The sequence below is a fragment of the Saccoglossus kowalevskii genome, chromosome 10 (assembly GCF_978046115.1).
Source record: "Saccoglossus kowalevskii chromosome 10, keSacKowa6.1, whole genome shotgun sequence".
Classification (NCBI taxonomy): Eukaryota; Metazoa; Hemichordata; class Enteropneusta; family Harrimaniidae; genus Saccoglossus; species Saccoglossus kowalevskii.
In genome coordinates this window covers 16918969-16934992 of record NC_140650.1, presented here as the reverse complement: position 1 = coordinate 16934992, position 16024 = coordinate 16918969, and the positions used below count along the sequence as shown (strand labels likewise).

General features: G+C 33.0%; 1 protein-coding gene across 1 annotated transcript in view; it reads right to left on the bottom strand.

Moving 5' to 3' along the window:
• Positions 1-16024, bottom strand: part of LOC102809018 (1-phosphatidylinositol 4,5-bisphosphate phosphodiesterase epsilon-1-like) — a 116548-nt gene that overhangs the window by 43540 nt on the left and 56984 nt on the right. The window contains exon 7 of the mRNA XM_085504598.1: positions 11355-12114. Within this exon, the coding sequence (XP_085360724.1) occupies positions 11355-12114 (760 nt within the window). The remainder of the gene's footprint in view (positions 1-11354; positions 12115-16024) is intronic.

Below are 16024 nucleotides of genomic sequence, written 5' to 3'. Positions count from 1 at the left end.
ATTAATTAGCAAATTTGAATATTATAACATTTTATAAACGTGTACAGCTGTTATGCCACCCATAACATATTGCCATAACAGATGCCATTAATCTTTCTATACACCCAGATTAATTATTCAATTATAAATGAAATAAAAGGATATCAGCCATTCCTTTAACAGAACTGTTGTACAGAATCTGTCTGGGAAACTCATAAAAGCAGTATGATAAATTATAGTTTGGAAGTTGGAGATAAAAACCATAACAAATAAACTTTAGAATGAATTTCATGATTGTGTGCCGTGCCTTTAAGATATTTTATTCCTAACAGAGGGTCAATTCATTTGACCTGGTTAAGCAACTGGATCTGTTCTGGGTGATTGCACTGACAGGGAGAAAAAGAAATACAGTCTAACTATATACAGGCAACTATACAGATTTGAGAAAAGTTCAAGCAAGGCGTGATACATTTAAACATGTTATTTTTTACCATGTGCCAGCGGAACCAAAAAAAAGGTTATCATGTTTCTCAGCGAGTTGATTTAACTGGTAAACAATAGTCTGTATCAATAAATGTAGAATACAGAGTAATTAGATAATTTGAATATTATTTGATTTTGGCATGTCTTCCTGAAAAAGTTTACAAACACATACAACTAGAACCAATTATGCATATTAATTAGATAATTTGCATATTATTTGATTTTGACATGTCTTCCTGAAAAAGTTTACAAACTAGAACCAATTATGCATATTAATTATATAATTTGAATATTATTTGATTTTGACATGTCTTCCTGAAGAAGTTTACAAACACATAACAACTAGAACCAATTATGCATATTAATTATATAATTTACATATTATTTGATTTTGACATGTCTTCCTGAAAAGTTTTAATACAAACTAGAACCAATTGCACACTAATTGCAATGTAGCTGATTTCAACATATTCCTCTGATTAAAATCATGAGCACTTATGACTGGAACTAACCAACGTGATGTGTATTTAAGTAGTTAACATAATTTGCAATTTAAAAGGTTTCACTAGTATATTGTTTTAATTTTTTTTTTTTTTTATTTACTTTTACTTACACATTTTTATATGTAATTACTTACAAAAATTTAAATTTGTAAGGTCCTGGAACTTTTCTACATCCTTAATTTAATTTAATTATTGTAGAAAGATTTACTGTGAATCATCAATATAGGGGGTGGGTAAATATGGAGCAAAATTTATGACCATAGTCCTATACTGAATAAAAGAAATTTGTAGATAAATGTTTATGTGAAAACAATTCCCCTTGATTTAAATTGGTCAACCCTTAATCTATTCAAGAGAAAAAAATGTTTACCAAACAAGGATTTCTCATTTGATTTGGTGAGCAAAACTTTACCTTAAAATTTTGCTAACCACTTAATCCAAATATATTTACATATAATGAATAGTGCCTATAAGTCTGAGAAATGCCCCAGAACAAATGTATGCCAACTGAGTCAAAAGATAAATTGAAACAATTAAAACAAAATCAATCAGTACATTAATTCTATGACATAAGTAACTTAGCTTGCTAGATGTCAGTAGTATACAGTATGAAGAATGTGTAGCTGGTAATATATATATTTTTGCAAATTTCCATGCATGATGATGGGATAGTGAACATTTTTTCACTGCAACTACATACAGGAAGTTAAGAAATATAGGCAAGCATCTTCACTTGGAATTTATTTTCTCTATTTTCACTGAAGGATGATTCAGTGAAAATAAAATCAAGTGAAGATACCTTCTTGCCTATATTTTAAATTCAACCCGTCAAAAATCATTGAAAATAAATTCCATACAAAACACCCAAAAAATCTTTTCAGTAAAATTTAATTCCAGCTAAAATAAGGTATTTTACAGTACCAGTTTCCTGAAAATACAGACAATTGATCTATTAAGTTGAACACAATCTGGAAGAGTATATCCCTTTCACATTGTAACTGATACAAGTTAACAGTTAAAACATCTGTCCAGATGCAGAGATATAAACTTTTGCCCTTACTCATCCAAAGTTAAATATAGTTTATTTGACACATCTGGTTATGTTTACTGGACTTCAAAGATTTTTTTTCCACAATAAAACATTTTTTTATAAAGCATTTGAACTATTTTAGAATACTCATGAGAGGCATAGTCTGTGTTGAAAAGGTATTAAAATACGGTAATAACAGTAAACATTCAATTCATCAGAGTTTTTTGTTGGGTGATTAGGTCTGGGGCCATTGGCCTGGTGGCCAGAAATTCGGGACACATCACTGTCCTCCACATTCTGGTACAACCATATATGCAAATGAGAATACAGTGACAATCATCATACTGTAAAATACTTTATTTTCGCTTGGAGTGATTCAGTGAAAATAAAATCCAGCGAATATACCTTTTTTTCGTATATTTACATTCAAGTTGTCAAAAATCAGTGAAAATAAATTCCATACAAAACACCCAAAAAGTCTTTTCAGCAAAAATTAATTCCAGCCAAAATAAAGTATTCTACAGTACATCATCTATAAAAAAAAAATTGGATTGGCATTTATTTACTCAAACCTTAACTGGCTACTAAAGTTAATAATTTATTAATCTTCTTCAACCCTAGTTAACTATTATCAACTAGACTAAAACTCAGTAATTCTGTGAATTATTAGTAATTTTATTAAATTGGCAATTTATTTTTTTCAAATATGGGAGTGTGGCTACAAATTTTGAAAAGTTGAATGCCATATACATGTAGTAATATTAGTAGTTCATTAATGTCTGGGTTGTGAAAAATAGTTTACGAGTCTTAGGCTACTGTAAATTTCAATGTTTCAGACAAATTGAGATCTGAATAACAACCACTAATTAATCGTACTGTAAAATCTGTATAAGAAGTCACGGTTTTATTAAAATGATACAATGCAACAGAGGGGATGTGGTTTCTATTAGAGCATCCACATATATGAGAAATGTTTTTTGGTTCTCAATTGTTTAAAAAGAATGTGTGCGATTTCTATTAGGGACGTTGCTTTTAATACAGTTTTTATGGTAAGACCAGACTTTTTTTATTTCTTGTTTCTCGAGTTTTTATGAGGCAATTTTTTTGAGGAGACTGAAAAAAAAAATTAATTCTTTTTTTCCATTAGATTTGTGTGATTCTCAAAGAATTGTAAGTGAGATCATTGACCTGAGAGAAGAAATGAAATAAAATGTTATTCCATGTATAACCTTGTTTCTTATCTGCGCGAGACTTCCGTACTTTGATCATGATACTCCCACGAAAATGCAACTTGGGTTTGTTATGCGGCGAGCAAATAAAAAAAATGAAGAGAAAATTAGGTTTTTTTTTAGCAATTTTTTGCACATACAAGTCGGCGGGCGCGAGAAATTACGCTGAAATAAAATTTTATTTTTATTTTATTTTTGGCTCCTGTTCATTCGACGGATTCACAAAACAAGGGATAATAAAAGTCTGGCCTAATCAATAAAAATGTTAGCTTGATAACCAATTAAATTAATTCAACACTTAAGAGTTCATTCTCCTGGCCATATAATTATCACACTTTGTTAACCTGTAAGTGCCTCCAGTTAATAATTAACTGCACATGTAGATTGTTTTCATTTCAATCATACTCTATAGTAATGAAGTATATATAATACTACAAAAACATTAAATCACATTTTATCAACTTTCTGCCAGTAGAAAAAATGGAACACAATAGGTCGTTTCCATGACCCCTAAAGGTCACACATCCTGGTACTTATGTGTGACCCCTAAAGGTCACACATCCTGGTACTTTTAAGTGGCATACCGGTAGTTGTCCTATAACAGAAATAATGTCCAATATTATAACTCAATGTTTGCGATGTTAAAACGTTGTTGTGCTTCGAAATAATAAGTGCTGTTAATATTTCGGGAAATTTGATCAAGAAATTTTCATTGACAGAGAATTTGTATGACCAGAAAATACTGGATACGACATTTTTGGGTTTCTTGTCTAAGAACTATTATAATAACCTGGAAGTAAGCTAAAAAAAATTAAAGCTGCAAATTACTTCCTTGGATTTTATGGCAAAATCATAAATAGGACACACATTTTTTATTTGCTTTTTTCTTTATTTTCCCACTATAAAAATATCATTTGTTTTCGCACATTTTCTCCAATAAACACTGCATATGTGACAGACTCATGGTCCCGGAAAAGGTAAATACCTCCAATAAATTCAAACCATGTTAAGTATGAAACTAATTTTCGTGAGCACTGTAATATACATACGAATTTCTCATGTTACAAAGTGTCTTCATTCTTTTTCTATCAAGATCAAGCTGGGTACAATATTTTGGCTTTTCATGAATTGAAATTTCTTGTAAACATGCATGCATAACTAGAAACTTCATTGGTGATTTGAATAATACTGTAGAACACATTGGAATACATATGTAGCTGCATGCAATTTTAGTAGATTTGACTCTTTGCATGAATCTTAATTTAGCTAAAGTGGCGACTATCTTATTGTGAGAAAATACTTTATGTTAAATTAGCTGCATCTTGAATTAGCAAAACTAGATTAGCTAAATTAGCTAAAATAACATGCCAGCTAAAAAAATACAGCAAATGAATATTTTATTTTAACTTTTTCACCACTAGATTTCCTTGCCCAAATTATTCTGCACTTTTTTCCTATTCTTCAATATCTCTGGAGAGAAACCCTAATTTTGGCGCCAACAGACTAAATATGAGTCAATTTTCAGTTTTCACTCAAAAAATTTGACTATGTTTGTCCTATTCTTCTGAAGGAAAGTGCAGACTATAAACGGGACTATTTTGTGAATTTGTGATGAGAAGAGGAAACTGGTGGTGGAATGGTTAATAAAATCGTTGGCGAAATTGCAGATCATATGCAAGTATAATTAAGAGATTCAATATGTTTACATGTTACTGTTTTTTTCTTGTGATGTGAAAAAGTTTCGTTGGCGACGAATCTCGGAATGGCTCCCAAATTAAATACTAGGGGGCTAGCATGCCCCTAGCCTCAAATTCTAATGTAGAGGGCTGTTAGAAATACAATTGATAAACATGCTGCACAAGGAATAGAATCTTTATCACATATAAATCTTTGGTATACCATAACTTTGAATTTTGAATTCATCTACAATATTGAATACATTACAAGCAAAATAAAAATCTGCTTTAATGGGCAGAGGTCGTCAGGCAGCGCATGTGCAAAATTTGTGTTGATAAACATTGATTTTCCCACAATCCAATGCGCTCTTCAAATGGAAATCGCAAGTATGAGTTTTGATCTGGCCACGGTGTGCACCAATCCTCGGGGGCGGAGCTACGTCACAGACGTTCTACGTTGCTAAGACGCGCGCCACTGTACCACGTATTTCTATGGGCTTTGTGCTGTGGAACGCCAGTGGAGCCGGTGAAAACTCGAGAAAACAACACAAACTCAACTTTGAAGTAATCCTGAACAACCAAATTTATATATGTTACACACGTAGGACTAATCTTGTTACACTGTTCAGGGGAGTCTCAACAAACATCCCAAAGTACCGTTTTCTGCGAGTTTTTGGTCTTTGTTTTCACCGCAAGGGTTGCCAGGCGGTAGAAATTGCCCAGATGTCCGCCCCCGAGGATTATCCCACAGTGTCTTCTTTGTGTCTAATTAAAGCTTAGTAAGGTCTTAGTTTGTACTGGTCTGCGCAACAAAGTCGGCATCTTTATTCATATGAGACCCTTATCTCATGCAATGCATGTTTAGCAATAATCCACAATGGTCTATTTGATCTTTCCAAGAGACATGCAAACAAAATGTCTCATCAAGATTACCAGGGAGCTGTCCACTCTACGCTCTCATTTCCAAGCAACCAAAACACATTCATCAAAGAATTCTGATTAATTCGATTACACTTTTCTCAGACATAACAAACAGTCATGATATAGTCAATTGTTAGACATACACAAGTAGTTTGTGAAAACATTGATTGTTTTGTATGTTTACATGCATATCTGTTTAAACCCCAGCACCCCAACAACAGCATGTAATTTATATTTCAAGGCTAACAATTTAATTTCAAGAATTGTTATCAGGTTGAGGTTTCCAATAAACTTTTATTTTATGCAATTTAGTCAATTTTTATTTGATTATTATGCAGATTTGTCATGTTCTCTCAATAAAAATGATTTTGTTAATTTACTTTTTTTAATGTAGTGGATGACCAGAAGATGATAGTAATATTAATGACTAACTGCAATTACTTAGTACTGGTAGTAGGTTATTCTTATCACTGTAATGAATTGGGGAAAAACACCTGATACATGTAGGTAATTTCAAGGACTAATTTTTCTCATAAAAACAAATATTCCTTTATTCCTCAGCTCCTGAGAGCAAGGTTATTTGTAGATATGTTGGCGATCGCCGCTGTGTCTGCGGAAGTACTACTGGAAATTGCATGATGGGAGTGAAAAGTCTTTTGAGCAGTAAAATAATTTTAGAAAAGTGAAAACTAAAGTGACTGTGAAATAAAGGTTAGTTTTAAATATTAAATATCACGACATTTGGAAGTAATAATGAAAGGAAATTGAACTGGTATGAAAAGGCAGTACATGTAGCCGGAACGCAAAGTCAGAATCCGGGGTCAAAATACGTCACAATACATCCATCAAGGCGGTTGCAAAGTGTCAACAACTATGGATGAGGTAAAAGACTTCGTTTGCAGTTTGCGTGAATGGCCAGGGAGAAAAATTCATGCAAATTCTGTGCTTCAGTAACAGTATTTGCTTCTTCCTTTTTTTTGTGTGCAATGGAAATTAATACAAGAAATGCTGCCAATAAACATGTCCTTCTAGTACACAAAACAACCCTGGGACGTTTATCTTGAAAAATTGAGAAAATGAAAATCCCCTGGGACAGTCGTTGTGAAACAATAGACATGCTTCGCCAGGGTATCAAGTTTATTTTGATTATTTGACGATGAAAACTGCTGCTTTATGGAAGAGCAAAGTTCAATGTCATTGGCACAGTAATGAAGTTTTTAGAGGGGTGACTCGCTAGAAGTATTCGCCGTGAATCCAGACTTCTCATTTGGGTTCTGTTACCAAACTGTACGTTTTGACGACTCGTATGCACTTCTGGGACTTGTAATAATTTTCTGGAAACTGCATAGCAAATCACATATTTTCCTTATTAATTGTACATAGTTTTTATTTTCAGTTTCTATTGTTCATAATTATTTACAGTAATAACATATTTTTGAGATTGTGTGCATGACAGCTTTACCCACACACAATAAGACAGGATGATATGTACGGATATGTTTGAGTATGTTTCATGGATTAATAGTCAATTTGCTCGAATTCCAACTACCGGTACATCTCTGGAAATATCACTTGCTTTTTATCCATATTTTGATATCTCACAATGTGTCGATTGCGTAATCTGGAAATTCTAATACTATTTCGCAGAATTTGACCAGCCTTGCTTTTACCAGTCATTTAAGTCAACTCCCATATTGTCCTTCACAGTGAAGGTTAATGCAGATATATTGTAAATTACACAGAGGTAACATTACAATACATTTCCCTTCACATTCCCCTGTATTACATAACAATCTTTGAGCTGAGGCAGTTATGGTTCTACAACCATCACCAGTTCTCTTGTAATATTTGAATTGGTGAGCAAAATTCTTCTAACATTTTGCTCACTAATTATCCAACTTCCTTTCACCATGTGCATGCCCAGAGAACGGTTAAGCCTTACTAAGGGGTCAACCAATCAAAATGGGGGGGTGGATGGAAGAGTGTGAGAAGTGCTTTTTTTTTTTTTTTGCAGTGTCTAATCTGTATAATTTTTTTTTTTTTTTTAATGTGCTATCATGAACACCTTGCATGCAATTTTTTTTTCTCTTTATGTCTACCTTTACTTTTTTTTGAAATATTTCAGCAACCCCCCACCTGCCAGATGATTTCAGAGATGGCCAACTATCGTCTAATATCATCAATATAGCAATTACCTTCATGAATTTCATGTCCAGAACTTATCACACACATTATAGAGATTTTAATCTGACTGATGTGTAAATATAAAATAGCATGCGATTTGTTTTATGTAAGTTCACATGTGTAAATACAAAATAGCACGTATTTTGCTTTATGAAAAGTTCACACTTGTATGTGTAACCTATCATAAGTTAAATAGGGTATATCATAGTTTCTCCAAATCACAAAATTTAATGGGAGAGTAAATAGCAATGAAGTTTTTATTCCCGGAAGGATACACATGTACTCAGCCACTATTCTGTGGTGTTTTGATGACTCCTAAGATACATTATAAAGCCTCCTTCAAGAGTCCCCTTTAAAAGGTTGATGATTTATCATCTTACTCAGATCTATAAAATTCAAGTAGTCTGGTTAAAGTCACTAACACCTACACTGTTATTAAAAACTATTACAAGAGGCCTATAACATCCGGTCAATGTAGTTGATCTATTGTTGATATATGAATTGTAGCACGTACTGGACCCACAGCAGAGAGAGAAAATTTGGCACAATGTTTTACAGAAAAAAATGAACAATATGGCCTTTATCCTCCACTGAAAGTATTTATTGGAGATAGCAGGTGCGTTTTTTTTCATAATTACATGCTTTTTAGTCACTTAATTGATTAGGAAATCCAAGTTATTTTCATGTTTTTTTGTAAATGTTCAGACATGAGTAGTGTGGAAAGAAAAAGCATATTTACTGACATTTGCAGTTTTATTTCAACTAATACAAGAGGCCTCTAAGATCCAGTCAATCAATGTATTGTTGATATATAATTTGTAGCCAAAAGCTGAAAGGGAAAATGTATGCACACTGTTTTTCTGCAAACAACTTGACAAAACAAAAGTGTTTTGACCTTAACTAGGACAAAAAAAAACATGTGTATAGAGTTCATTAAATCCATACATGTACACCAGTTGACAGTCTACATAGAAATTTTTATTACAAACAAAAAAAAGTTAGCTTTGACAGTTAATTTTATGAGGAGTTTCTAACACCTACTTTGAATTCTTCAAAGATTAATTGCATAATTAAAGTGGCACAGCATCATGTTCAGTATGGGTACAACACAATTATTAACAAGCAGTCTCTTGGCTGAGATAGCTCCACTGTTTAGCAATGCACTTTTCAATTAAAGAATAGTTATCATCAAAAAATTAATAAATCTGAGAGAATTTAACCTGTAGGTCTTATATGTATAATATCAAAGCAATCAGACATTTAGTTTTCAACAAGAAGTTGAAAATATCAAAAAAAAATATTTACCAAAATTAGAGAATTAAAGATATCATCACGAAATGAACAAATCTAAGAGAGTTCTACCTAAGGTACATACACCAAGAATCAAAGCAATCAGACTTGTAGTATTCAAGAAGAAGTCAAAAAAAGTAAAAAGTTGACATGGACGGACAATCACTCATATGATAAGTTCTGCTCGACAGCACTCCTGGTGCAAATATAATCGGGAATCGTGGGGACCCTAGTACCCCTAGAAACCAGTTCTAATTTTTCACCACTAAGACATCTACAAAAGTTTTTAATGCGCTTCTATTTGGGATGCACTTCTAATAGAACAAGTATGGTATATGTATTTCAGCTGTTGTGCTGTGAATCACAACATGAAAGTTTTGTGATGTCATTCAGTGAGGTTCATTTACTTTATTCAAACAATGTCCTAGTTGTCCAAGCTCTGATAATTAAATTCAACAAAAGACCCACAGTTTTTGTGGAGCACAAGTATATGTAGTAGAGCATCTGTTATTATATTTAAAGGGCAGTGGTCACTGTGACCCCCCCCCCCCCCCCCCCATGTGCAAGATTAGTGTTGATAAATATTGATCTTTTTACAATTTTTTATGCTTTCCCAGTGCAAGCACAACTGAGATGTTAGATCTGGATGCGAAACAGCTAAATCATCCTTGGAATTACACAGTTATTTAACTTTTGTAAGTTTTTTTTTTTTGCACTCATTGATCTGCAAAGCACTCAAATGAATTCACAAATGAGTTTTGATCTGAATTTGATGCAGTTAAATTATTCCTAGAATTATATAGTTATTAAATCTTAATTGGTTAATTTGTTTGTGCTCATTTATCTGCCCAGCAATCAAATGAGATCACAAACCAGTTTTGATCTGAATGTGATGCAGTCAAATCAATTACATTGTTATTAAATCTTGCTAAAGTTTTTATGTACTCATGATCTGTGCAGTACTCTAAGTTGCCATTTATGTTTAGGTATATAGGACCAATATTGCGCAAATGCATGGCAAGCCAAGCACATATTCTTTTATTAAAAGTATAAAATATTACAGAGAAACCTCTTAATCCCTATAAATGCACCAATTATTGATGCAATTAATTTTCTTTAATGCAATGTTAGTTTTAATTAAAAACAACCCTAAAATATGCTGAAATAATGCAGAAAAGGTCTGGGACTGCACTATCACACTATTGTTTCCCTCAAGCTATTAAATAATAAGTTGTTGTTGATATTTTAATCTGTTAGGTAGATTTGAGTGAGATTAGGCTTAGATTTAAGGTGAGATTAGAAAAGGTCTGTGATTAATTATTCTATTTAAAATATAAACACAATCTGTCTGATGTATACAGGTGAGCAGTGTATTTTAACAACCAGTTCCCTCTTTTTATCACAAATTCACAAAATAGTCTTGTTTATAGTCTGCACTTTCCTATAGAAGATTAGGACAAAAATAGCAAAATTTTTAAGTAAAAACTGAAATTAACTCAAATTTTGTCCATTGGCTCTAAAATTATGGTTCATTTTCAGAAATATTGAAGAATATACGAAAAATGTGCAAACAAATTTAGGCGAGAAAGTCTGGTGGTGAAAAGGTTAAAATTAATGGGTTTGCATGTATGTCATATCTTATTAGTACACAGGCTCATTTGAGGTTGGTCTGCAATGTTTACCCATCAACAGTATGTATCATGCGAATATTTAAATCAGCAACCAGAAATTGTTATGAATTCTATGGTGACACAGTAAAGTAATTTCACTAGAAGTCCCCCCCCCCAAATGTATACTGCTCAAAACAACAAGCATAAGAAGAATTGTTTTTGGTTCTGAGATGTTCCAAAAAAATGGTACAGTACGTGGTCCACCTTTTTATTACTATTACTTTTTTTTTTTTTGCAGTGTTCAGGCAAGAAACAAAACAAAAAATTGTGAGCGGCCAGCCCCCTTCAGAATTGACGAAAACAGTGACCAGAAACAAATTATGTATTTTCTTGCCTTAAAATTTGAGAGCTTGATCATAGACATATACATATATACAAGGCGATTTAGCTGATGAATAGTTGTGTGATTATTTCATGACTAATAAAATTTAAATAAATCCAGCTTACCGTCTTAGAAAACTTTGATCCAAAAAGTTCCTTGACGAAATACACTTTACAGTTATATCCAGGCAAATCCATACACATGCGCACATATATTTGTTTTGCACGTCGTTCAGCACTAACTTGGTCAGCTTCCATTCCCATCAACTCGCCATATTTATGATATTGTCGTTTCACAAGTTTGGCAATATTTTTAATTTCAATATAGCCTGGTGGTAAATAACCATGCAGTTTATCTTTCTTTAAAGCAATTGACTTCACTTTGGCTTTTTCGCGTAACACTCTCGCCTTCTCACGGCTGCTCTCCCAGCCTAAGTATCGACTATATGACAGTAACTCGTCCTGTTTTGATCTAGCTGTATTTTGGCATGGCAAATGGAATGCTCCTGATTTAGCAGCAGGTTGTTTGCGTTGTTTAACCGGACTTACTTCCAACATTTCATTCACAAAGTCTGTCCTTTCTCTTGATTTGCCATTGCTCTCACTTGATTCAACATCAATTAACGATGTATCAGCCGTTGCAAAATGCCTCACACCTTCCCTCATCTTGTCTCCTCCAGTGTCGCAGTTTTCGTCCTGTGTAGATTTGTCTTCATCTGACTTGATCTTGGATTCCCACAGCTCTTCGATATTCAACTGTAGGCCAGCTAAATTGATGGCCTCTTCTTGAGGACATGGAATCTCCCCACTCACTATTAATTGCTGGAGCTGAAACATGATATTAGACATAACATAAATTGATATGATATCAGTACTACAATGATAAGTTCAACTAAAGAACAAATCAACTTCCGGCTGCTCAGGTTAAATAAAGCCTCAGCAACTCAAAGAATGCACCATGTGTAAACTGTGAGAATGCATTGAACAAATCAAGGCTTTAACAATGGAAGCCTTTTCATCACTCTGTGTACAAGTACGGTATCAGTACATGCACTGTCACTGAAAAAGACACGTGGCATTTTACATAAAATAAAAAAAGACTGACCATGGTTTTAAATTTTTAGATGACACAAGATATAGCTACACAGGATATAAACTGGACAGACAGTAATTATCTTACAGACGTCGTCCGTGATAGAACAATCTTGTTTGCACATTGCTTCAGTAAGTGAATGAATGAATGAATGGAAAGCAACTTGGGGTTTACTTAAAGCCATTGTAAAGTGGGCGTGTCCCTGTTGTAGTAACTTGCTCACAGACCTTATATCCACCTCATTGGCATGAAAAGAAAGCCTTTGTCACACTTCAATGCATACACTATGTTTTATAGTATTGTTATTCACTACAGAAGCCCAGGTTGAGTTACTGTACTGGTCAAATACCTTTATAATTTGCATAATGTCACGTAATGTTGACGAATTTGTGATTAAACCTCCCTTTAGTGGACATGCTCAGGTATGCCAATGATCTGGTAACAGAGTTCCAGAGATTGCCAATACTTTTAAAGTAAAGGCACTCAACACATGTACAACCTATGCACCGAACACCAATTTTCCTACAAAAAATGAATTTGGAAATTCCAATGTATGTTTTCACAATTTCCTTCTTAATTTGGATTAAATAAACATAAAAAAAACTTTGTGAAAGACTGACTTGGTGTTCACAATATTATGGTTTTTAATATATAGTATAAAATCATTTCAGTATAATAATAAACTCATATGATATGATTACATAATAATTGTTTATGATATATACATGTAGATACAAATTTGACAGATATTAACATACTACTTTGCATGATATTTGCATAATAATTATTGAGGAGTTTCCAGGACGATCCTGTATGTGCCTAACAAATTTGTAAGATGATAGCATATACAGATGCATTAATTTGGACGATGATTAATGTCACTTAGATATACTACACCTAAGTGGGGGGAAAAAAAAAATATTTAATTCCAGTAAACACACTGATCACCACTTTCTGAATATTTGCTATAAAGGTATGCTTTTGGCGGGAGAAATTATGATGCTCAAAGAAGATTGATATACTGGCATCCCAAAACCTATGAAGTGGATATATTCCCAGTGTTTTAAAGGGGGTATTCAATATGGTCCCTATGGAACGTATGCAACACATGAAAATACATTGCTTGTTTACATACAATGTGAAACACATGCTGTATGACAACTGCCACCCTTCAACACAGGGCAAACTATTAAAACTTGAATATATAAATACATGTGTGAGCAAGTCATTAATTAGAGAGAAATGAAGGAAAGGAACATGTCAACTTTTTCGTTTTGGATGTTTGACATTTCAGCAAGAACTCTGTGCATGCAACATGTAAAGTGGTATACAATGGTGGTTGAATAAACATGACATTTGTGTAATTTACTGTAAAATATTTTCGCTGGAATTAATTTTGGCTGAAAACACTTGTTGGTGTTTTGTATGGAATTTATTTTCACTAATTTTTGATGAGTTGATTGTAAAATATAGGGAAAAAAGTATATTCGCTGGATTTTATTTTCACTGAATCATTCCTTCAGCGAAAATAAAGTATTACACAGTTTAGATAACAAACTATGAAGAACTGCAACTCTCTAGGAGTGAACACAATATTTAGCATGACCAGCACAAATACCAGAGCGGATGGAATACTTTGTATGCTCTATCAATCTTATTTGCACCATGGAACGAACGTGCCCCATATATAACAGGTTCCAGTAGAATTGCTGTATTGAGGTCTACAAGTAAACACACACAGGCAATTCTTCAAATACATGTACTGTAAACGAATTAATTTTCACTGAGTTTAAATTTCACTGATTTAGCATTTCAGGCATATTCAATGGATTTTAAATTTGCGGTTTTATCATTTAGGTAATGTGTTTTATGCTAAATTTTAAATATTCACTGGGTTTTAGTTTAGCGCATTTTCCAGTCAGCAAAATAAGCAAAATTAAAACCCAGAAAACAATTAACCCTTTTACAGTACCATATTTGCTCAAATAGAAGTGCATACAAACATCACATTGGTTGTATACTGAGTCACCATAAAAACACTTCAGTCAGTAATTTTTGTAAGCACATAAGCTTCTAACAGAACAATACATGACATTGCATGCACGAAAATTTCAGTTTCTTATTTTTAGTTTATACTGAAACTATCACACTTGTGGGTTAAATTTGGACTTGCAATAACTGTTATGAACAAACCTAATTGCCAATTGTGAGAAAAATAAATAATTATTTTTAAGGGCACTGGGACAAATTCCAATAATATAAACTATATTTGATGTATTGGAATCAACAAGCTTATTTACAGTTTATATAAAACTGTAACAAGTCTGTTTTATAGCAAATTTCAGCAAGGCATTTATTTGCATGAAACAGTGTCTGTATAAATTTACAAGTTAGAATTTTTACTAAATCTAAATGCGATAAAACACTGATCTTTAAATTTAGCCTCTTACTTCCATGTTGGTCAATATAAAAAGTTCATTCTTACAGAAAAATACAGTGAAACCTGTGCAACTGAGCACCACGAAAATGAGAATATTATACAGTTTTCAATTTTCACATATTTGTTGTCAAGTAATTAGTCAGGTATTCGACTGTAAGCTTATTATGAGCCGCTTTGACATTATAATAAGGAATTACTTTATATACATGTACAATCAAAAACTAATCAGATATACAAAGTTACTCTGTCAACTGGTCTGGAAACAAGTATTGTTAAAATTGTCGATCACCTCCAGTATTATAGAAGATTCTTGTTGAGTCTTACTGCCAAGCACGTACTCACTTTATTGGCCATTCTCCAAATACTAATCCATGAGTTTTATTTCTAGTTGATGTATATTCTATAGTTATAGTGACAGTCTGAACTCTCCAGAATACTGTACATTATTCGAGGGATATTTTGAGATCTCTATATCATGTCAACAAATCACTGTACACTCATAATTAGTGTATATAAACAATGTATTGTACATGCATTGTAAAGGTCACATGGGACTCGTATCGAAAAGGACGCGGAATTTAAATGCAGCCAAAATCGTGTTTGATGATCAGGACTGGGACAGAGCTTGAGTTAGCATTATCGTGCAGTAAATCATAAGATAATTTAGCTTCATCACAAATGAGATTTTTTTGTGTATCAGGATGAGTGTCCTTATCTAATACACTGTATTTGGTTTGGAAACAAATTTAGGGTTGATGCATTCCATGCATATCAGGTAATTTCCAATCAAAAATTACTCAACCTCTACTACACATGTACACCTCCCCATGCATCTATTTCCTCCTACCTAGGATAGTGATGGGAATAGCATGTGATACCTGTCCATCAATAAAAAGTACCCAGTATATCTCCACCCACCAAAAATTCTGATTCCTAAAAAACTATTAATAACCTTTTCAGGCCAAACTTTTTCTGCACTTTTTTTTTACATTCTTCAATATTTCAGAAAATGAAGCCCAGTTTTTACTCACAAAATTTGGCTATTTTTAGTCTTAATCTTTTGAAAGGAAAGTGCAGGCTATTAACTGTACTATTCTGTGGATTTGTGATGATAAAAGGAACTGGTGGTGAAAAGATTAATAATTGCAGAAACTGCTCATTTTTTACATTGGCTCTGTACCTTCCCTAAATGCATCACATAGTTT